Genomic DNA, 25054 nt, shown 5'->3' with positions numbered 1-25054 from the left:
TAAATCATATGATTTTTTTTTTACTCTAGGCAATCTGAATTGCTTGTAAAACTGAATCGGCTGTTAGAAAGATGCCTAAGGAACTCGAAGTGTGTAGATACTGAATCTCTTTGTGTTGTTGCTGGTGAAAAGGTGTGTAATTACATGAATTCCAGACAAAAAGCATTGAAAAATCTAATGATTTTACTTTTAGAATTCATGTATTTTAAAGTAAATTGTATTCTTTTGTATATATGAGATTTTCCAAAATAGAAAATCTGATTATAATCTGATATATAATTTTACATACAATAGCAAGTAATGTTTTAGATTTTTCAAATCCCTTCGTTATAAGTTTTTACTTATGAATTTTCAATCTTTATAGCACTTTTCATATAAATAGTATAATACATTATATGCTATTTTTATGTTATTTTTTATGTTTTTAACACTGAGTGTTTTAATTGTTTGTTACACTGTTTTAATTGTGAGCCCGAGGCATGTATATGGGATGAGTGGCCCCTAAATTTACTAAATAAATAATGATGGATTTACAGGTAGTCCTTGACTTACAGCAGTAATGGAGACTGCCCATCCATGTCAGAAGTTGACAGTTACATTAAATGAAGTACATAATTAATGACCTCCCCATCCCTGCTTTCACCAGTGCTTTTATTAAATGAATGCATGGGTCATTAGGTATAGCATGGGGTGACTCGGGGATGGAAGAAACAGTGGGAGGTCTAGTGCAGGCACAGGAGCCCTCAGAAAACCTCCCTCATCCTCTGAAATATCCCATGCTCTACCTCCTGCCACATGGGTTCCCCAAATACCTATGGGCTTTCTCTATACCCCACCCCTTCACAATTGCACACTTAGTTTTGAAAATATCCAGAACGCAGGAAGCTGGAGAAGAGAATGCCACTTTCTTCTTGGGCATTACTGGGCCACATGGTACAATTTAGAAAAAATCCTGCCATTTTGCTTTCCTTGCAATCCTTTATGCTAGTTTTACGCTAGCATGACTAGCATTGGGAAGAAAGGATTGCAAGGGAAGCAAATCCAGCAGGATTAGGATGGCTGGTGTTTGGGAAGTTAAGAAGAAGTCATGTTGATTTTGGTCCTTTGCATTCCTTAGCTCCCTGAACACCAGCGTAATGCAACAGGGCTTTTGATCCTTTGCAATTCCTAGCTCTCCTAATGTCAACATTTTGTGAAGAGCTTTTGTGACAACAGAAATATATAGAAAAGAGGTTTGCCATTGGCTATATGCATACCCTCTCCCAATATTAGTTTAAGATTAGCTGGGCTAATGTTGGTGGGGAGGGAACAGTAGTATCTAGCTACAAAAAGAAAATAGCTTCATCAGTGTCTGAGCAAAAGACAGCTGCTTTTTTGCCATGTGGCCCAGCCTATTTTCCTTTCCTACCCCCACATTTGCTATGGAGATATTCAAAAGGTAAATGAGTGATTGGTAGCAGGGTGTGGAGAAGCATGTGGTAGGCTAGCAAAGCAAGCCCAGTGCTTTGGACTAGCAAAGCAGGTGGGCTAGCAAAGCAGGCCCAGTGCCTGTGGGGACCCAGGGGGTAGGATGGGAGAGGAAATAGGCAGAGGGCATGTTGCAGCATCTCTGCAGTCAGTTGTATGGGCAAATGACCACAGTGGTACTCCTACTCTGTTTTCCGCCAAATAAGACATCAATCAGGCTTTTGAGCACATGGCAATAACGCCAAGCACTTATTTCAGGGTTCAAAAAAATATAAGATAGAATCTTATTTTAGGGAAACATGGTACATATGTAATTTCAGGACCAGGGCATAATTACTTTTGAGTGTGTGTGTGTGTCATAACTTTGAAACTGTTGTAACTTGAGGACTACCTGTATTTATTTGTTTATTTGTATCCCACCTTTATTATTTTTGTAAATAATTCAAGGTAGCAAACATATCCAACACATCTTTCTCATCTTGTTTTCCCCATAACAACCCTGTGAGGTGGGTTGGGCTGAGAAAGTGATTGGCCCAATGTCACCCAGCTAGCATTTCAGGTTAAGACAGAACTTGAACTCACCATCTCATTTCTAGCCTGGTGTCTTAATCACTGGATCAAACTAGGCTGTTGGTTTGAGCTTTGAAGTGCACTGAAGATGTCTTCTTGAATGGTGATGAAACGGTTGCAACCAAATTGGCAAGCTCGTAACTCAAACCAACAACCACCTACCAACCCAAGCTACTAATATTCAAATACATTTCAACTAGATCAAACTGCTATAAAAAAAGATTTACAAGGAAAGTTTTTAGTTTTAGTAGCTCAATCCTTTTCATAAATTTATATGATAGTAATTCCAGCATAAGTTGAAAATTTTCAGAAGTGTACATAGTATTTGGTAAAATTGATTTAGATTGCATTTGAACAATTACATAACTATTGCTATGATAAGTATTTTGGTAGCAAAATATCGTTGATGGAATTGCAATTGTAGACTTTTCTCCGCTTATATCATAAATATGCTCCTGCATGTATAGACTTCATGTACTGTGAAATCTGTTAACCAGTGTTAGAAAGCAGTGTTGGCTGCCCTTTTAGAATCCCTTCCCCAAATATTTTATACATCTTTGAGAAATCAGCAGGAGTTAGAGATTTATATATGCATGGTATTACATGCCATCTGACAATTTTATTGTGTCATATTTTTCTAGATTTCTTTTTTCATTAAGATACCTGCTAAATGTATGGACAATGAATTAAAATAGAAATTAAAATTAATTGTTTATTTTTTTCCCCTGAGGTGTGGCAAATTCGTGTGGATCTGCATTTGCTGAATCATAATGGAAACATTATTGATGCTGCAAGTATAGCAGCAATAGTGGCACTATGCCATTTTCGGAGGCCTGACGTGTCAGTACAGGGAGAAGAAGTAACATTGGTAATTTTCTTCGAAAGTGGGAATTTAAAATAATCTCACTCTTGTATGATTTGGTTTTTCTAAAATTGGAATGGGAACAGTCTGTAAATGTGTATTAACATAAACAATGCAGTATTTTCAGATTTTCTACATTTATTACATTATTTTCCTTTGGAACCAAAGAATTATGTCAATAAAATCAAAGGGATCAAAGCAAGATGCCTATATATATTTAGATAGTAAGCATTTTTTAATTACATAAAAGACTTCTGCCAGAAAATCCATATATAATTATAACTACTTAATCAAAATTACTTAATATAGGTGATATTCTTTTCATTTCTTAAAAGATTCAAAGTCCTGTTACAATAATAAATTAGTATACAATCATAAATTAGTTTTAGAAAGCAAGCATATCTTTAACATTTAGGCACTGGTTACTCATATAATTTTATGTATGTATATTTGCATATGCAATTGGCTAAGCAAAATACTGTTGTATTTGGTTCTTTAGTATACACCTGAAGAAAGGGATCCTGTCCCTCTGAGTATCCACCACATGCCTATTTGTGTAAGCTTTGCTTTTTTCCAGCAAGGGTAAGTTAACATTACTTTCAGTTTTCTGCTGTTATTGTGCATCAATAAGAGTATTCTGATTGTACACCAAAGTAATTAAAGACATTTCTTTAAAATGTGATAGTAAACAATGTTGATTGTCTCTCATTATTGACATGAGCGGTCTTTTTTTAAAAAGTCAGAAAATATTATACAATGAAAAATACTGAAAGACCAATATTTCAGTTAAAGTGAATGGATTTATTATTACTGTTGTTATTGTATTTAATTTTTAAACCACCTGAGCTGAGTGATTAATGGTGCTTCACAGAAAAAACACAGAGAACAATAAAATAGTAATAGATAAAAAAACAGAGAACAATAAAATAACAGTTAATAAGACAGAGAACTGTAAAACCATAACAGATAAAAACACAGAACAAAAAGTAATATGTAATGGCCAGAAGGAATAATCTTATGAAGCTCAGGGGAGAGAAGGGGGAAGTGTATTCAAAATTGCAAAATTCTGTTACAATAATTCTGTAATAGTATTAGCTTAGATTATTTTAGTTTTCTAGACTTGTCTCTTTGAAGGGCTGACATGAAACAAAGAACCAAAGCTGGCACAAACTGAACAACAAACAAAGCAAACACACATTATCCAAAAGATTCTTCAGAAACCCACAAAGTTGAGAATCATATGAATGGGGTACCTCTTTCTAGAGGGCAGTCACTGCAACAGAGAAGACATGCTTCTTGGTTCCCAATAGATGGCATTGTTTAGTTGAAGGAATCCAGAGTGCATTAACTCTTTGAAATGTATAGAATTAAAGCCACTTTTGAGAATATAGCTAAGTACTTCTAGTATTGCGAGGACAACTGTTTCATCTACTAGGTTCTTTCATTTACTAATTTATTTTCCATTTTGCTATAAAATCTTACGGCTTGTTCTAAAATGGAACAGGACTTACTTACTAGTAGATCCCAGTGAACAAGAGGAACGTGTAATGGATGGCCTCCTTGTAATAGCCATGAACAAACACCGTGAAATCTGCACTATTCAATCCAGTGGTGGAATTATGCTACTAAAAGAACAGGTAATGTGGAAGCTTTTAAAACTGAAGTATTACCTATGGTATTTTTCTTTTAAAAGGACGGTTTCTGGACCTCAATTGATTTTCTTCTTATGATAAATGTTGGGTTTCAAAACTATCTTGAATTCAGTAAGAAATTTAAAATTAATCAGTTGGATTCAAATTGCTCTTAATAGAATTCTTGGTATGAAGAAAGATACTAGGAATTTTTCATTTAATTTCATTCTTTACTTACCGATTTAAGTATCATTCCCTGTGGAAAATTGTTCCTACAGCTCTGACTTGAGGTTATAATAGGTAGTCATTCAGAAATTGCAAACCAGAAATCATTTGTGGAAGTGATCCTTTGTGTCTAGGGTACAGATGTGTTAGCTAACAAACTATAATTAGATTTTTGGCATACTTTAATATGAATTTTGTATGACAATTTAATTGTTTCTGGTAACTTTTGTATCAGAAGTTTATTGTATTTTATAAAGCAGTGTCCAATCTGAGCAGTGCCTGATGTGGATCTATTGTTATTCCCTGTCAGTAGCTTTTTATGGCAGAATTTGTTTGGATGCATGTTTTTCTGTATTCTAATATACTGGAGGAAGGCAGACTCCAGTTGGGTATTAGGGGAAAAAATCTTGTACAGTAAGTTCTGTATTCACTGGATTGTTCAAGATTCACTCATTGTTTCAGAGATGATTTCATTTGAATTCTTGCCCTGAGTCAGGGAGCGTAATCTGAATATCTATATGGCCCCTTCCAACTGTTTGATTCTATGATTCTGTATGAAGAATAAATTAATCCAGTTTAATTAAATTTTTATTTCACAGACTTTCACAAATTTATCAGATTATAATTCTTTAATTAAACTTCATGTTAAATATAGAAGTCTAAATTTTTGGTACTTGAAAAGGAACGTAAATCCTAAAAATTAATAATAAGGGGGTCTTCTGCCATAGTCTTAATTCCTGTTATCTTCATTCTCTCCTGAATTGTTTTTCAGTATGTATTCCAAAATTTTTAGAGTACCTACTTGCAAGTACTCATGGGGAAAATACATTCTGTAATGAAATAATTTAAACTTACATTATGATTTTCCACAGGTTTTGAGATGCAGCAAAATAACAGGAGTCAAAGTAGCAGAAATCACTGAACTAATTCAAAAAGCTTTGGAAAATGATCAAAAAGCTAGGTGAGTTTTTTAATGCTGCAGACTAATGCCTATTAATGTGGTGTAAGTTGATATATTCATATTTGTATAATGCCAGTCTGGTAGATTATAAAACAGAATTTGAATTGAATCAATGGTGCTTTCTGATCTTGATTGCTTGCTTCCAAACATTTCATTACCCAATTAGGAACTGATGATGTTACCTAGTCAGATAATGAAACATCTGCAAGCAAGGCTCATGAAGAAAACGATAATAAGAAAACAAGGGAAGCTTCATAAAATTCTCTTTTCTGGAGCTGGGAAGAAAAAAAACCTGTAGGGATTGTTAAAAGACTTTTAGTTCTATCTGTTAGAATATTTCCCATTTTTCAAGATACTCTCTTCCCTGTTTTTGAAAAAGGTTTGGAATAAATATGCCCTATTCCCATGAATTCTAGAAAATTACATATTTTTTAAAAAAATTAAGCATAAATAAATAACCTAAATGTCAAGGCGACTGCAAAGTATTAGGCTTAAGAATTAATTATTTCGCACAATACTTCCGCAACCCACATTCCAGAGGAATTCTTAAGAGAAAAAAGTAATAACACAATAGTTCGCCTTGTGTGTGGCAGCATCCATAATGGCAACCATTTTATGAGACCAATTGTAATATGCTACCAAAATTTCAAATTATATACAAGGACAAAAAGTTTGGGGATCCTTGATCGAGAGATATGGAGCAGAGTCTTGCTTTTGTATATAATTTCATGGCTATGTTAGGCTTAGTGGCATTACCATGTCATAGTAATTGCTTATTCCTGCCAGATCACTGGCTATCATATATCTGTAGATAAATGTTTATTGATTTTTTAAAAACAAATGAAAATTAAATGCTAATTTAAAAAGTTCTGATGATTATTTTTCTATAAATGTATTATCTTGCTTGGAGATGATGATGTGAGATATTTGGAATATACATAAGTAAAACTGTATTTTATAATAGCTTTTTAAATGGCGTCTAGGCAGAAATTTTGGTTTTTCAAAGCAAAATTTTGATTCTTTTCTCCTTTCACCATCTCATCCCTATCCTAAACTTACATATCAGAAATAAGAGGTAATAGCCCAATTTCTGTTGTGAATATGCTGAGAACACATTCAGTTTCTTGAATTGAATTAAGGCATTTTAAACTTACTCTGACTTTAATTATCTACTGAAGACATTGAGAGGAAAACTAAAAGAGTATGATTACACTAAGTAAGGTTAATTATTCATAAAGAAATAGTATCTTTTGGTTCTTAGTTTATGTTTCAATGCAAATGTGAACTTCTAAAGGAATTCTTTTCTTTTAATAGGAAAGAAGGTGGAAAATATGGATTTGCAGAATCTATTCCTAATGAAAGAATAACTGCCTTTAAAATAGAACAAGCCCCAGTCAATACTAATGATGTACAAGAGCAAGCTGAAGAAATAATTTCCAAAGCATTTCCTCCTCCAGAAGTGTATCTTTTCTTGCATCATAAAAAAACCAGATGCTTGGGCTTCTATGCTCAGGATCATCTTAATTTCTTTTTAAAAAAATATTGTTTCAGTATTCAAAAAAGAAGCAATAAATTAAATTAAGAAAGAAAACAAAAACAATGCATGTAAAATCATTCAGACTGATTTTTAAATTCATCATTACACCTGGATTACACAGCCTAATATTGATCAGCTTTCCATTGTTTTGATAGAAAGCCAGTTCATAAATAGAAAACCACGTATTGATTATCCACAATTGTATATCTTGCACTGTCTCACCAATATTGAAGAGTAATACTTTTGCTGCTAACTATGTCAATAATTCCATAACACTTCATCAGAGAGATATCCCAATTTTTTGGTATATAATTCAAGAGTACGCTCTCTATTGATCTTTGCAACACTGTATTTAAGTTGCTTCTGATAGGATGGGTATATACATTTGATAAATAAAAGTTAAGAACATTAAACTAAACTTAGGAAATAGTTGGATGAGCCAATATTGTAGATTTAAATGTCCTGTCACCGGGTTTATACTTCAAGCATAATGAAGTTGGAAGACTTCGTTAAACACCCTTTGAGGTATCCAGTAAATATGGAGAAAAATCTTAAACATTAAGGATAATGTTAAGTTAGTCACATATTCACACAATGAAAAATATAATATTTGTTAGCCATTGATTTGTTCATAAGGGATATTCCAAATATTTATTCTTGAGTTCAGACATATAATTACAATCATCCCACATTCTGTGTGACATTTAACTTTGTAGAGAAGTCCCAATATACAGCAGACCTTGAGGTCTGTTGTCTGGTAACATATATCAACAATAAAACTACTTTTTTTATTTGTTGATAACTTTAGTTAATATTTTTCTGTGCAATATTTGTGAGAAAAAGACTATTCATATGCATGTGGTCAGCTATTCAGTAAGTTCACTATATTCTTTTGTTACCATATTTAAGTAAATAACATCTTTCTCTTTTTTTTGTATCCTTCCTTTTCCAAAAAGAATTATGAGGCAAATTTGCAAGATTATTTCTCCAAAATATGAGAATCATTCTTTATCAAGTTACAATACATCTTAGATAAGACCTGGTTTTTCCTTAATGAAATTAGCTTGTCCAAGCCTGTATTATGGGCATCAGGCACAGCTCAGATTGGAGAAGGACTTCAGAAGTCATGGGCAGATTTTGAGGAATCTGAGATGGAAGAAGAAGAAGATGGCCAGGATGAATCCCTAACAGCAGAAGACCAAAATATAGAAATGGGAGATGTTCATATTGGAGCCAAAAATCAAAAAGGTTAGAATATTTCTTTTTAAAAAAATATGTGAAGTAGGAAATTGCATTCAAGTTGAAATTCATTTTTGTAGATCTGTTTTTACTTTTGTGTAATATGCTGCTTTCAGTTTAAAATCCTTTCTGGCCTTCTATATAGATAGCAATGAACATTTTCAAAGTTGTTCTCAACACTCCAGGTTATTTCTGCAAATAACTATCCAATGCAAAGGCATCACATTAGGGGAACTAAGATGAGAGAGTAGGCTTCCTTGGATGTGTGTCCACACTTTCAACATAGAAATTAAACTTTAAGAATGGAGTAGAATAATTTTGTCACTACATGCAATTCTAAACTTACAGTTCATTTAATGACCAATTGTTACAACAGTACTAAAAAAGGTGACTGTTTTTCACACTTACGACCATTGCAGCATCTCCATAGTCACATGATCAGAATTCAGAAGCTTGGCAACTGGCTCATATTTATGATGGTTAGTGTCCTTGGGTCATGTGATCACCTTTGGCAACCTTCTGACAGTCAGAGAAGTCAAATTCACTTAATAACTGTTACTAACTTAACTGCGGTGTTTCACTTAATAACTGGCAAGAAAAGCTGTTAAATGGGACAAAGCTCACTTAACAGCTGTCTCACTCAGCAACAGAAATTTTGGGCTCAATTGTGGTCATAGGTTGAGCATTAACTGTAATGTGGTGGTGTTAAACAATATCAAATTGGTGCATATGCAGTCTTTTCTGGTGAAAAACGTGTAGCATTTATTTTATTAATATAGTGAAACACTGATTAATGGAGACTATCTGTCCTTCAGAAACATCTTTTGAATCAGAGATTACATATTCTGACAATTTGTATACCATGTGTTTCACATTAATTGGTGTGCAAAATTAGTCCATTCCATGTAAAGCCTGTTGTATTAATCTCGTAAAGTAAAAGTGCTATAACACAATTATCAACTGCCAGTATAAAAATGAACAGTTGCTGTGGCTTAAAATCTTGTTTCATAGTTTCCTTCTTCCAGTTCCTATGAATAAAGCATTTTCCATCTGGCCATTAACTCTTGGAAATGTAAGCTGTAGACATTTCATATGCTGTAGAATATGAAAATATGTTTCAGAATCTGCTGAGAAGATGTTGCTGTTAGGTTTGGTCTGATTCAGATTTATATTAATGTATTATGTATGTATAATGTATTAATTATGTATCATCAAATTGGTGTCAATCCGTAGAAACCATGTAATTGTTATCCATGACAAATTTAGATGCTGTATAGGATTTAAAAATAATATACCAATAATTTTCTTGTCTTGAAGAAGAGGCAATTGTATTATCGGACAGTGAAGAAGAGGATGTTGTTATTCTAGAACCTGAAGTAACACCAAAGAACAGGTAGGGGCACTTTCTGTTTTACAAGATGGGAAAGGGAATTTAACTCAGGACTTTGAAAATGTAATATTCTAGAATCTTCCAAATGTTGAATTTTTTCCTACAACATGTTGATCAAGCCACCCTCAGATTGGCTTGTTTACTTGAAATAACCATTCTAATATATAATAGTTCAGCATTCAATATGTGGCCTGGAGCCAAAATGGCCTTTTTGTTATAATCTGAAGAAAATTACTACAAAACCATGGTTGCGATTCATAAAGCTATTTTTCTGGTCAGAGCTCTTTAATGCTTTTTTTGTTTTGTTTTGTTTTTGACCAAAAACAAAAGAGACAAGTGTCTCTTCCAAAGAGCGGAAAAAGCTATTACTGTTTCTTGCCTCAATAGGATTCAATAGAAAAATGTTTCTGAAAAGATGCTTTTTTCTTGAAAATTAAGAAAAAGGGATAGTGGAATAATTTATAATATTTTGTATTAAATTATAAAATAGCTAGACATAAACAAGTTGGTTTAAAGATATTTATCATAAACCAAAGAATGCAGGTCATCTATCAAATTTAAAGGCAAACCTTCATGTAAAGTTAACCAGTTATTTTTTAAAAGGCCAAAAATGGAAGTGTTGGAGAATAGTATTTCAGTTTCAAAAAAAGTGTAATTAGAACAGTTTATGACAAAATATTTTATTAATCAAATTTATGGTATATAACTGCTCCTCACCAAAGATGACTCTGGGCAGAGGATCAATAAGAACAAAAACTGTACAATAAAAATGTTTTGTTAATATACTCTGCCAGTCCATCAGATGACCCAGTTCCAAACCATGAACGGCTTTAAAGATTAAAAACAGTACCTTGAATTGGACTCAGAAGCAATACCAATGCAACTTGCAGAGTAAAGGTGTAATATGTGTTGCTCTAGGAATGCACACAATTGCTCACACCGCTGCTTTCTGTGCCAGCTGACACTCCTGAATACTCTTCAAGTAGCCCATGTAGAGTGCATTATTCCAATCTGGAGGCAACTAGAGCATGAGTGACTAAGCAGGAGTTGCCAATCCAGGAACATGCATTTGGTACACCAGACGAGGCTGTTCAAAGGTCCACCTATGCCACAATCCCATCTGCTGCTTGATCGGTTGTGAGTCTAGGAAGACTAGACTAATCCTAGTACATAATCCTTTATATGAAAAGCAAGTAAAAAATGGATATACTGTAAATCCATAACTTCAAGATTGTCCAATAATTTTATAAATAAAGTATAGAATTAGCAAAGACTAGTGATAAAAAAATAAGCAAAGGCTGACAAGTAGGCCAAACCAGTTTCTGAACCTATCTGTAGTCCAGAAGGCTGTAGCCAATTGTTTTTATTCTAATGGGATGGAAAGAAAATATGCTCTTAGAATGTAACCAGGAACTATTAATGGATGTGGATCTTCTGTAAGTTAATAAAGATTCATGTTGAGATGATCAGTCAAAACTTAAGGCAGTGTGAACTTGGAAGAGATTGTGATCTGTAGATTTGTAGACCTCCTGGTTTAGGATTTCTGAACTGCCTCCAATAGATAATCTTTCAAAATTGTATTCAATGAACTGTGAACTTAAATTCACATTTTAAAGCAAACTGTAAGCTCTTTCAGATGAAAAGTAAATATTCCTAATTAATGAATTAATAGATTTAATGCTGGAATTAGGGCTGTTATATTCAGGACTAAATTATTCAATTGTTGAAAGATGTTTTTACATGAAATTCCATGTTGAATGGAAAAATGCATACAATAATCATATCTAGACGTATATTAGCAATTGCAAATCCCAGCTAAATGGTCATTAAGCATGATAGAGATGCTGCAAAATTATTGTTGCCATCTTCTTCAGATAAAAATTATCTTGTAGTGTTCTGTGCCTGAACTGTTTCCTTTTTATCCCCCAAAGTAGAAATATTGGGTAAAAAAGCTGTATCTTTCTACATAGCAGTTTCCCAAAAAGTACTAACTACCATACAAGTTTAAAAAGTCAGTTCTGTGACCTCATTATAACCTTCCAGGGTACAGCTAGCAATGCTACTGTACATGAAATTATAATTTGTATTTGCAAATTGTTACTAAATGAGGAATGGTTGTGTGAGAGATTTTGGTGGCATTTGAGACAAATCACACTGAATCATTTTGAACTCATTAAAGTTTCAGGATACTTATCCAAATGTAATTTTTGGGACTAAGATTCTAGTTTAATCTTGTTCCTGTTGTTAAATTGTAAGCAAAGCTACAATTGTTTGCCATTAATAGAATCTGTACTTTGTATTATGTATAAAATGGCTCGGTAGGGCAAAAGTCACAAAAATATACATAGCATTATTCATTGTCCACATTACTGGAGTAGACTTTATAGCTAAGTGTGCCTAGAATACACACACAAAATTGCAATCTTGTATGACTCTATGAGTTCAAATGTACCAGTGGAAATAATTGTTTTACTTAATTTCCACAGAACAAAGCAGAAATCAGAAACCACAAAGAAAAAACCAGCTGGCAAAAATAAGAAAAAACGAACAGTTTGTTAAAAGTAATGAATCTTATGTTTTTTGTATTCTGTTAAACTTTTCCTGCTTAAAAGAAACATTTATATTATGCAATTCATAGGAATACTGTATGTGTGTTTGTATATATTAATAATTTTCTAATAAACTTTATAACACTGAGATAAAGATTTTGCAAATTGTCTTTGTGTTCTATAAAATAAATCTTAAATTTAGATTATTCAAAACATTTTGCTGAAAGAGGTGGAATATTTTATCTTCCTCCCCACTCCAGTCTCTCAAACATATAACATCTATGATTTTTGATTATATCACTGGTGAAAAATAATTTAGAAAAGATTAATTAAGATTGATGGCTAATGAAACACCAAGAGGAAACAGACATTATTCATTTTTCAGAATCTGAGAAAACAGGAAAACAAGCATTAGCTGACTGGCCTTGTACAATAATAAGCTGAACTTCTTTAAGTCAGTTCTTTGACATTAAAATTTACTTATTGGAACTTTTCAATGAAGTAGGTTGACCATATATGCCCTTTTGGTTGTTTGACCATCAATCCCCCCCCCCACTTAAATCTTAGAGTTTTGTTGTATTTGACTCCTTCCCTTTGCTGCTGTTTCATCTGATTATGTATAAGGACAGGTGTTTCACAATACACAGGTAGCAGACTAACATTTCAATATGCAAAAAACATTTTATAAGTCAAGTTACAGCCGAGATCCTTTTAGAGGATTTTATTTGCCAGCTTCTAGATGGTTACATTTAGGTCTTTCCATGCATTTATTTACCGGGAGCGCATCTCATGCATTTATTTACCGGGAGCGCATTAGTTGCTTATAGGAATTTAATGTTTCTCAAATATAAGTATAAAAGTCTCTTCCATCGATAAAATTTAACCCTTGTAACATAGAAAATCTGGTATTTGCCCCAACACCCACACTGCTTCAATCCTGTATTAGAATATCAAGATTATACCAAGAGTAGAAAAGGTACTCAACCTAAGGATTCTAACTACCTGAAGCCAGGATGCAGAGCAGTGTACTCCTCCAGCAACTTAACTGAAATTGCCATATAGCAGTAGGAGCTCTACACCACCCCACTGATCAGTGGCTGTTTCCTTTGAGGGTCAGGAAATTGGTTTGCTAAGTTGGAAACACATTAAGTTAGTCTGATTCATGAACTAGGTTAGCAGAAAGCAGGTTTTTAATTTAATCAGATTTTTTTTTAATGGGAACAACTACTTTTACCCTTCTTGTTATTGGAAGCTCTTCCTTTACATTCCAGACTCACTGGTTTGAATAAAAGCTATTACTTCAATATTTATAAAGCTACTTAAATGGCGTATTTAAAAAGAAAACAAAAATCACTATCCTTAATAGCTGATACAGCCTTCAAGTACTGGGGGGGTCTTGTTAGCAAAAAGTGTCATAGCATTTCTCTCTAGTTTAGCTACTGAGCACTTGTTGACTATTTGAAATATACTGTTGTAACTTTATTATACGTAGATGTTCTATTGAACTATCTTGATTTGCAATTTTTAGAGTGAAAATCCTCACACTGGTCATATTATTTTAAAAAGGTTGAACAGTGCCACTCAGCATTTATACCTGCATGGTTTTAAGTCTTTTTCTGCACAGCTTTAAAGGGGCGCCATCTAAGCACATTGAACAAGATTGCATGTACAGAAGTTTACATTAAAACATTATAAAAGTATAAAACCTCATAATTAGCTATGGTAATATACCAGATTGATTGAAATCTAAATACACATTTAAAACTGTACATTTTCAATGGACAATATATAGGTTTGAAATCTCACTTATATTGTTATAATAAATCTAGTGTCTCTGGTGGGTCAATGAGTGACACTGCATGGTATCTGAAAAAGATAAAAGTGACATGAATATTATTTTTGCTATCTGACAAAGTTATTTGTTTGGCTCTTTCTATATACAAATTAGTCTAACATATCCCTGTAGTTGTTTCAGTTACAGAATTTGCATTCACGGGTTAGACTTACTTTATGGTCTTGTATTTCTCTCTGATAGATTGTTGTGTATGCTGTGCTGCTCTGCAGTAGGTCTTGTGGAGGTCTAGGAGACAAGGCTTAATACTTTCAATTGTATATCCTGTCATTGCAGCAAGAGAATCTGTCTGTAAAGGAAAGACAAATATTTAAAAACTAAGTAATTCTGTTCTTGATGTTCAATTGTCATTTCAATTGCCCAGGTAGAAGAAACCATTCAGCCTGGATCTAATGAAAATAAAGTCTGTGGCCTTCTGGCTTGGCGTCGTGGTGGTATGGTCAATGGATAGCGGAGCTCTGCAAATCCCAGATACTTCATCATTGGGGGCCCTAAGGGGCTAAAGTCTCCCTGGAGAGGTGATGAAGAAAGGAGGGGTCACTTGCTTATCGCAGGAGAGTGGCAGCTCTTCTGTTTGATCTGAGAAGACTGATGGCCATTATGGCTAACCGAAGCTGGGGCAACTGAAGAAAGAAATGAACTGGAGCGGTATGAGAACAGTGGATTGGAACTGGGTGAGACCTTTTTTAATTTTTTTACTAGAGACCCACTTTAAATAAAAGAACTTTTGAAAGACTCTGAAGTGCTGAGAAAGCAGCGAATTAACACACGGACAAAAAGTAGAGACCCAAAAGAGAAATGAAAAGTTAACGGAAGAATTTGAAGTTTTAAAATATTGAAAGTTTGAACTGGAACATGTGGTGTTATGATAAGTAACCCTAATCTCCTGGAAATTTTGTCTGACTGTTGGAAGAAACTGTATAATGAAAAAGGGTTATTTTGCTCTTTTTATTCAACTTTGACAAAAAGCTGGATTAGTTTTAGTACTGAGAACTCGAGTTGGTGCCATCTACTGGCCAAAGAAGATATTATATTCTTACAGGGCTGAAAGACCTTGAAAGTTATAAGAGATAAGAGAAACAAAGGAAAAGGTAAACATCTGGAAGGCCAACTTCTTGTTTTCTTTCTACCTGTCTTTATCTGGCAGCCACAATTAACTGGCGAACCCTTTTGAAATTCTCTCCAAAGCAATGTGGATTACAAATGACAGAAATTGCCCTTGAAATTAAACAACTGATTTGGTGAATTAATGAGCCATGGGGACCATTAATTAACTTGGTGGACCATTCTGAATTACAAATATTATTTGATGGAATATTTTATGAGGTGAAAGAAGAAATTAAATAGAACTTACAAATTTAAAAAACTTAGAAGGAGCAAAACAGTAGACTTTGAGGAGTATAAACACTGTGGACCCTGAGAACAGTTCAGGGACTAAACAAATTCTTTTAATATTGATTTTTTGACATTTTTGAACACATGGGGCATTGGGACTTGGATGAATTACTGAATAATTTTAAGAACACTAAAATAAAGTAAAATGATACAACAAGGAAGTATAAATAAATTTCAAATGGAAATACTACTACTGTTTCAAGATATTAAGGAAACTATGACAAGGAATCATAGGGAGATGATGGAATTGATGTGCGATACGGATTGGAGACCAAGAAATTGCCAGCAGAAGATGATGGAAAATGAACAAAAAATTCAGATATTACAGAAGAATTCAGGAGTGGAAGAAAGAAGGGAGAGAGATCAATTAATGATACAAGTAGATAAAGATACAGAAGAGATAGTAAGAATAGACGCAGAGAGATTACCCTTTAAGAGGCCAAAATGAAGAAGAGAGCAAAGAGAAAGATCCACTAGCAGAGGCAAAAGAGATGCAGATGAGTACTTTGGAGAGCAGACAACGGGAGGCAGAGGCAAAGAAGACATTTAGAGTAAACAGGAGTGATGTAGAGGGATACAAGGTTCCAAGGGAGGGGCAAGGGAGACTGACCAAAAAGTCAATAAGAGGTGAAATGCTAAAAAGAGCAAGAGATGATGGATATAGAATAAATTTTAACATGGAATCCCTTTTATTAAAGATCAGGAAACAGAGCTAGAAACTAAAAACTGGAAAAAGGTTATTATATATATTGTCATATGACGGAAGTTATTATACTTACTATGTACAAGTAAATATTAGAAGTTAAGATTATTATGTATGTTTAAAAAGTAAAAAAATAAGAGATGATGAAGGCTTAACATAGATAAGCAAATAGTATTATGCGATCACCATCAATATATTATTATTATTATTATTATTATTATTATTATGATTATTATTATTATTATTATTATTTCTTAAAATGAACTGTACTCAGACTATACACTGTTCGTGTAGATGCTGATAAAAAATAAAAAACTTGACTGGAAAAAAGAAAACAAAGTCTATGGCACTTGTAGAAGTGTGGCTTATAGCTCCCAGAAACAGGTGTAGCTAAGTTAACTAAGTTGCTAACTGATACGACATTTCTGCTTCAAAGTGCCTTCTTGGAATTGAATCTGAAGTCTTTTTTAAAAATTCCTTACGGCTCAATATGTATTCTCTAGATTACTCTTTTCAATTCCCTCAAAAAATGGGTATATGCAGCATGTTGATTCTAGAGTTTAGAATTGGGAGGAGGTGAGAGTGCAGAAAAAATGGGGAAGTGAAAAAGAAGTTTTCTGTTACATAGAACTAATACTGTCTAAACTGTGATACAGAGAAATTAAAGACCAGAGGATTATGAACAGTAGAATTATTTTTCATTTCAACAATCACAATAGAAGGCTACTAAATTATAGGAGAGTGTCACCAAAATAAACATTTGTGAATATTATAGCTTACTAAATTCTAATTAAATAATAGTTGCATATTTTAATACAGCGATACGCAGAACAGTTTGTCTCTTGCAGTGTAAATTATAAACAAGCATTACCATTTAAGTTATTCCTGGACTGTTCACAGGAAATAACATGCAACCACTATACAGCAAGATATAACTCAGCATACAAGGCCCATTCAATCAAAATCACTGAAAAAAAAGATGTCTTCAGCTGAGGCCCAAAAAGGACTATTAATGTAAAAAACAAGGCAACTCTCTGGAAGAATGTTGTCAAAGAGGGGGACATATCTAAAGAGACACTCTCCAGCTATCCCTTGCTTCTAATCAATAGCTCTGAAATGATACCTGATGGTGCAGTGCTTAGAATGCACAATTGCAGGCTAATTCTGCCCACAGCAAGGAGTTTGATCCCAACCAGCTCAAGCCTTCCATCCTTCTGAGGTTGATAAAATGAGGATCCATATTATTGGGGGCAATAACCTCTCAGAGAATGCTGTAAAACACTGTGGAGAAGTATATAAGTCTAAGTGCTATTGCTATCTACACTATAGGCAGATTGATCCAGGAGTAGACAGTCCTGTGTTAATGCAAATTTCTGACAGACAAGTTGGAAAGGGGGGTGGTGGTGGATTGCTTTTATACGTACCCAAGTTTTTCCAGAAACTGCATAGTTTGCTATATGAAATGCTGCAGCAGCTATTATTGATGGCAAGTATTTAAGATACGTGTCTGCATCAATTAAACTTAGTTCACCCAAGTACTGTAAAAAAAATAGAAAGCATAATCTTCATTTCTAATATTCTTGTAAATTTTCTAGCAAGCAATGCAAGGTCAAAATGTAAAAAATGTTACAGCGCTATTTTTAAGTAAGAGTTCATTGTGAAGTTTTATATTGATCAAAATATTAGTTAAAAGCCAGCCACACTGTTTTGTTACTGATGAAAGCTACAGTGTAAAGGTAGGAAAATACCCACAGTCCTTGATTTACAACCATTCAAAGTTACAATGGTGTTGAAAAAATGCACTTATGACCAGTGCCCGAACTTATGGCTGTTGCAATTCTCCCACGGCCATGTGTTCAAAGTTTGGGTGCCCACCCATACTTACTATAACGAGCGTTTCAACATCTCCCACTCAGCTATCTCCCATGTATCACCTTTTGGCCGCTTTGCACTCTGCTTTGCAGGCAGCAAGGCAGGATTGCTATTGTAAGTCAGTGTGGTCACGTGATGTCTCATTTTATGACTGCACTGATTTACAATGTCAATCCCAGTCCCAGCTGTGATCATAAGTCAAAGACTACCTATATTCTGCATATAGGAACATGAAGAATTTGACAACATGCTGAGCCTTCACTTCTCTGGGATTACTTTGTTTTAGCCAAAGAGCCAGAGCATAGTCTAAAATGAAGGCCTTTCTTTCTTTAGAACTTTTTGAAAAAGCAGTATATTCTCAAAAGATACTAATTGCAATAGATGAACAATCTTTTTAAAAACTACTTCTGAGATATTCAGATTCTTCTTTTTTTTAAAAAAAAAAAAATCCCAACGCTTACCATTGCCAAGTTTTCCACTAGAGAGCAGGCTGGCTGATGTAAGAAGTATTGAGAAAGGAACTGATTTATTGTAGGAGCTGCCAGATCAAATGACAAAACTTTCAGGACTAAGTGCTCCATTCTGAGAACTTGTTTCTTTGTGTAAGTGTCATCTGTGATATAAACAAATTCTGCTACTTCTGGAGGGTAGATTTCTTCAAACTTTCTACAGTAGGATGAAAAGCACTGTTATATAATCAACTAATTGTCACCAAGTGTTTCTTATTCCACAACTATATAGGTTCATACAGATATTATTTGGTCATAATAGCTAGTGTTAGCCTTTATCCTACACTGTAGGTTCTTACTGCCAAATGCTTATGTGCACATTATCATCAGTCTGTGGTGGATGTTTAAGTTTATTTAACTATTAACATAAGATTTTAAAATATCTATAGTTCATATGTTGTTCTCTGAGATATATTCTGGATTTGTATTAAGCATCTCTATAATTCTCTCTCAGAAAATACTGTCAGATAGAATAGAATTTGCACATATATTTAATGTAAATACCACATTAAAGACATGAAAGCAAATGTAATACTCCAAACTTCTCATCTACTTACGATGCAAGTAGCATAGCTGCAGTTCCCACAAGCTGAAGTTTTCCTCGTAGCACTGACATTGAAGAGAGAAACCTATCAATGTAATTTACAGCCAAATGCAAGGTTTCATTTTGTAGTTTGTATTCTTCACCAACTTCCACTAGCCAATCCACAAGAATAGCGCGCATATTATTTGTAATATCAGGCTGTTTCTTCATATAACCCACTTTGGGTTTGCATTTCACCTGTAAAAGAATTAGCAATTACCTTGTTACTTTCGACTATTCTTATATGTAATAAAATTTATTTACTACCCAATTGCAAAAGTGCTATCAAGCTTTTAAAGTTTTATCCTAATTGGTACTTCTACTCCATTAGCATATTAAACTTTTTAAAATGAAATTTAGTCCACTTGCTCTGCGGAAGTGGCAGGCAGCCATGTAAATAGACTTAAAGCTGAAAAAGAAGATATTAACATGTTTAAAATATTCATGATCAAAATTGCTTGTTCATATAGGAAGAAAAAATATTGGATTACCCACTATAAGAACTACGTTTTATAGGCAAGAAAGTCAAAACAAGCTTCCTTTTTGAACAACTAAAAGTAGGCTCCAACTCTCTCCACTGCCATTACTTGGAGCAGGAGGCCTTGGGAAATGGTCATTATCACAGTAAATCTAGACTATGGCAATTTGATTTATAAATGGCTGCCTTTGAGGCCTCCTGACAAATTCAGCTGGTGCAATATATACAGCAGCCCAACTGAGCTCTAGTGGGGTCATACACAACCAGTTTTGGGAACTCTATGTCAACTTCTGATGGATTTCCCAGGTATAATTCCAATGCTTATAAAACTCCAAATGGATTCATTTCCAAATATTTCCAGGACTATCTCCTTGCACACTCTTCTCAGGAGGGAAGCTTAAATCCACCCTGGATGTTCAGATGTTACAAAAATGAAACCCAGAGATAGTGTATGTTATTGCCTCTTCCCTTTGGAATAGCCTCTCTCCAGTACATTGCAGATACCCTGATGGCCTTAAGAAAGGGCTTGGAAATGGTATTGAACTGACATTTATTAAATTTATTTGGCACCCATCTTGCTTCAAAATGAAATTTTGTACTTACAACCAAATTTTAAAATGGATGTTAGGGAGCGTTTTGTTTCATTGTCCAACAACCGGAAGTTATATTGGAATACAGCAACATACAGGAACTATTAATTAGACTACAATCTTCTCCAGTCTAAACCAACCAGGTGCACAACCTCAATCTAGCCATTCTTGGACTAAAGCTAACAAGAGAATTGAATCCTTATTTAATGGTAGTCATTTATTTTGTCCCATTTCATTGTATGAAGGGTCCTAGCAAGTGCCTACATACTCTTTTTCAAACTTTGTTCAACCAGTTGCTCAACCCAAAGAAAGATACAAAGCAATTTAAAATAAATAAAAGGAATAAGAATTGTACAGAATTGAACTGCGTAGACAAGCTTTCCAGCTGTCACTGATTTACCCTGGTATACGGTAATTTAATGCATTCTGCAAGGGAGCCCATCACATATACAAAGCAAGTAATCTGGTCTTCTAAAGAATCATTTTCTGAAGTTTCTCCGGACCTACAATATATTGTACTGAACACATTATTACTCTTATTAGATAAAGACTTTTCCTTGTTGCATGCAAATAGCCCTGCAAGGTCCCAATATGCTCGAGGTATGAGTTAGAAATAGTTACATCATATCACTTCTATTGACCAAGCAAAAGGGCAAAAATCTCAGATATCCTTGCCCAACATTTCTCAAATTTGGATAGACTAGACATAGTCACATATTTAAAGTTCAACTAGATAATTCTCTCCCCACAATTATATAAGCATAATCAGTTCTTACCTCCATTTCTCTAAGATACTTATAGATATCCTCAATATAGTCTGGGACATGGTTAACGTTAATTTTCTGTTCTGCTTCTATTGACATATCCATAATACTCAGTGACCCTAAAATGAAAGCCATAGATAAAATGTTTGGGTTTATGAAGCCTCAAATATAAGGCAAGCAATGAATACTATAAAAAAAACATCAAGTTCTTTAAAATCCAAAATTGCTCTTGATTGCAGTGTATGCCATGATCTTAGTGTTTTAAACAGCAATATAAATCCATAATAGATTATTGTCTGGGAAGCATTTCCCATTGTAACTGTTTCCCATTGTAGTCTTAAGACTTTCAGTGGTCAAAAGCCATGTGAGTGACATCCACAGATAAACAGCTAGAGAAGCTAGTTAAATATCACTTGTTTTGAATAAGTGCTTAAAACTTTACCTTGTTTCATACAGACTCAAATCTTGATCTCTTTTATCATGGTTTTTAAAATTACTATAACTGGTGCTTGCACTGTAATCCAGACTTATCTCTTAATCTCAAGGTCTTGTTCATGCAACATCTATAGCCAAAATCAAGCAACCTACATTATAGCGAAGCATTACATGACCCCATCCATTAGACATTCCAATCAAGTTAATGGCAGTTTCCACAATGACATCAACACTGGCCATTTTCTTCATTATAAAATAGGATGAGAGTATTCACCACCAATCTTGATGTAAATTTCAGTGAGTTTTCTGCAGGATCAAACTATGGTTCATATAATGTAAGATTCTGTATTCACCTTCTTGATTTGAATTCAGGAAATAGCAGGAGAATGGGATGGCTCCTACTTGAAGGGCCATGAGCTTCAACTAAGCTTCCTGATCTTTTGGACAACAATATCCCAGGAAGTAGGTTGAAATTTAAAATGGCCCTCAGTAATGAAAATATTAGCTTTATAGAAATAAGGATTAGACTCATGAAGGAATAGATGGTATTAGAGCAGCAAAGTACAGGAAACATTTATTTTACTTCAAAAATCCATTTAGTAACAGACTCTTTAGAAGAAACCTTTTTCACATGCACATTCACTGTGACAAAAATGGTACTACCGTATTAAAAGTATTTTTGAAACACTTTTCCACCCCTCTAAGACCTATTAGTAAAATCTGCAATATCAACAGAATACAGATTACTTTAAGGTTTACACTGCAGGTAGAATGCAAGCGATACACTCAATCTTAAAAATCAGTAACAAAAAAAGCCATTCAGGTTCAAAGCAAAACTTGATCTATATATTTTATTTTGAAACTGCCCTATATGCAGAAAGGAATACGGAAAGGAATATGTATAATTGTCATAGCTGAAATTGATTACATCTGAATAAGGTTTTATAATATCATGGGCAAAATGAAGCTGCAAAAGACAATGTATTTAGCAGAGGCTTTAAGTGTAATCAGAATCAATCACTACAATATACATCTATTTTTAAAGATAGGATGTTACCCTCACCAGAACTAAGATCCATTGGATTATCTATAGGAGTAAGAGGTTTTCTGGTTCCCATTGAAGCAACAACTGCCTTCAAGCCTATAGCCTCTTCACCGGGTGAGGTCTTTTTGCTGGGCATATGTTTCTTTTGTCTCCTGTTATCAGCCTCATCCAAGTGGATAGTAAAAGCTGGCTGTTTGTTTCCCATTTTACCATTGGGGACACCAAGATAATTCTCATCGTTTGTACTCCAAGGTATTTGACTACGGGGAGCCTGTAAGAAGAAAAAAACCACAGCAGTCAATCACCTACTTTGCTCTCCCAAATGATGTTTTCTCCCATACACTGGGAGGTAATCTTTCTAAGCAAAGATAGTGCATTGCAATACGATGTGGTCCACATTACAAAATATAACTGAAACCACCCATTCTAAATGACGACGAGAATAGGCAAACACCAGTTGAGGAACAGATGTTATAAGAATTAATGGTTGGATTCACATACCACGGTGACTAGGTGAGCACAGAACACCAAGCCAAAACCAAGTTATGGCCTGGCATGTGGCATGAAATGGATCAAATTTCTTTGCAGCTCTTTAGAACAGCGGTCACCAACCTGTTGTCCGTGGACCACTGGTGGTCCGCCGAAAAATTATTTGCATTTTTAATATTGCACTAAATCAGGGATCCTCAAACAAAAGGCCTGGGATGGATACATGCAGTGAACGTTTGTGTTGCTGTAGAGAGTCTCCCCCTTTTTTGTGTGGGTTGGAGGGGGGCAGAAATACCGACTTGGGGTCTGCTTCAGCTTCCTGGTGCAGGGCTTTGGCCGAAGGCTGGAGGGAAGTGCCGCTAGTAGCGAAGAGCCGGAGGGCTTCGTTCCAGTGGGACTGCATCATGGCCTGGAACTGGCTGGCCATCTCAGCTTGCTGAGCCTCCAGACGCCTGTACTTGGCCTTGCACTCCCCCAGGTCTTTCTTCTACTTGGAAAGCCTATGCTCGTAGTCCTCAGTGAGGTGCTTCTGTTGAGCCTCCTTCTCGGTTAGATCCAATTTGAACTGAACTGTTTTGCCAACTCTTTCTCCTGGTGGCTGCTAAGCTCCAACAACTGCTTCTTGTCGGGGCCCTAAGGAGCCCAGGTGGGGAGGTGAGAGATTGGCCATGCCTACCCAGTCACATGACCACCTAGCCACATCCACCCACCCAGTCATTAGGTAGATCATATTAGTGGTCCGCAGGATTTAAATTATGAATTTAGTAGTCCCTGAGGTCCAAAAGGTTGGGGACCCCTGCTTTAAAAGGCCCGTCAGCATTCTGATGATTACTATTAACACATTGCTGAACACTCCCCGTGTTGAATAATCCATAATCCTTCAAGCTATGGAATTCATAAAAATGGATGGCATCAAAGCTTTCTCAAGCTTCAGAAGAAATAATAAAAGTATGATATGGCTTGTCCCAAAGGTGCTTTTTCAAGAGACAACTGGACTTCCTTGTTTTTGCTTCTCATTCAAGCAGCTTCTTGGATAAGAAGCAAAATATCTCTAAAAGAAAAACGAGGAAGTCCAGCTGTCTCTTGAAAAAGCACCTTTGGGCCAGCCATGACCTGGATGACTCCATAGACATTTATGATAATGGCTTGTTTGGCTGTGGCCTGAGTATTGAGAGTTTTTGTGAGGGACAAGGATGAGAACATCCATCTTTACAATCCTAGGTTTCCAACAAGATATTCTCATCCAACCTCAATCCGAAGGCGGCCTTTCCTACGGCCTTTTAGCTAGGCTACCCGCATGCTGGAGATTTTCTTTGCTAAGAGAAAAGCGTTGGGCCGGCAGCAAGCAACGGCCCAAGCGTTTGCCCACCTGGATCAAACATAAAACGGGAAGGCCTTCTGAGGTCCAGTGAGCAGCGGAAGAGCGACTCGGTAGCTAAGCCAACACGCGGAATCTCTTTCCCTCCGCTTTCGAAAAGGCCACCAAGCCTAAGAGGACCACGCTGGCTGCTCATGGCCCCTTGCCTCCGCCATGGGCAAGAAATCAACAGCAGTTCAGGAAGAGGAGAGTAAGAGAGCTCCAAAATGGCGGGTACGGGGGTGGAGAGGTGTATGTGGGGGGAAAGGGTGTCTCGACTTCGGCCAGGGAGACGGGCATCCCGTCCAGGCCGGGCAAGAAGGGCAAAGCAGCGCCTTACCTGTGGCTGGGTGCAGCGGCGTTGATTAGCTTGCAGAAGCCCCAGCGCCAGTCGGTGTCCAGCAACACCCTCCGCCTTGGGAACCGCTTTTGCCTCCGGAGGCACATTTTCCTGGTTCTCCAGGTCCACTGCGCTGCCCGTCAGCATGATGGCCGTGTTGACAGTGGGACCCACAAAGTGAGCTGGAGGGAAAAGGGAGGGAGGGGGGGAG

At 35.4% G+C, this 25054-nt stretch overlaps 2 protein-coding genes across 2 annotated transcripts in view; one reads left to right on the top strand and one right to left on the bottom strand.

Moving 5' to 3' along the window:
- EXOSC9 (exosome component 9) overlaps nt 1-15354 on the top strand; it is an 18924-nt gene extending 3570 nt beyond the window's left edge. Inside the window, exons 4-13 of the mRNA XM_058192648.1 lie at nt 30-132; nt 2768-2905; nt 3399-3481; nt 4404-4536; nt 5628-5716; nt 7031-7177; nt 8317-8501; nt 9810-9885; nt 12369-12443; nt 14648-15354. Of these exons, the coding sequence (XP_058048631.1) occupies nt 30-132; nt 2768-2905; nt 3399-3481; nt 4404-4536; nt 5628-5716; nt 7031-7177; nt 8317-8501; nt 9810-9885; nt 12369-12441 (1027 nt within the window). The 3' untranslated portion in view covers nt 12442-12443; nt 14648-15354. The remainder of the gene's footprint in view (nt 1-29; nt 133-2767; nt 2906-3398; nt 3482-4403; nt 4537-5627; nt 5717-7030; nt 7178-8316; nt 8502-9809; nt 9886-12368; nt 12444-14647) is intronic.
- CCNA2 (cyclin A2) lies at nt 12454-25054 on the bottom strand. The gene is made up of 8 exons (XM_058192650.1): nt 24844-25054; nt 22676-22928; nt 21190-21296; nt 19320-19543; nt 18715-18919; nt 17806-17919; nt 14439-14572; nt 12454-14297 (listed from the first exon to the last, which is right to left on the bottom strand). The coding sequence occupies exons 1-8, from the start codon at nt 24988-24990 to the stop codon at nt 14246-14248; spliced, it is 1236 nt and encodes a 411-aa protein (XP_058048633.1). The 5' UTR covers nt 24991-25054; the 3' UTR covers nt 12454-14245.

The sequence above is a fragment of the Ahaetulla prasina genome, chromosome 8 (assembly GCF_028640845.1).
Source record: "Ahaetulla prasina isolate Xishuangbanna chromosome 8, ASM2864084v1, whole genome shotgun sequence".
Lineage (NCBI taxonomy): Eukaryota > Metazoa > Chordata > Lepidosauria > Squamata > Colubridae > Ahaetulla > Ahaetulla prasina.
The sequence above is the reverse complement of the archived record's forward strand: the minus strand, read 5'-3'. Positions and strand labels throughout refer to the sequence as shown.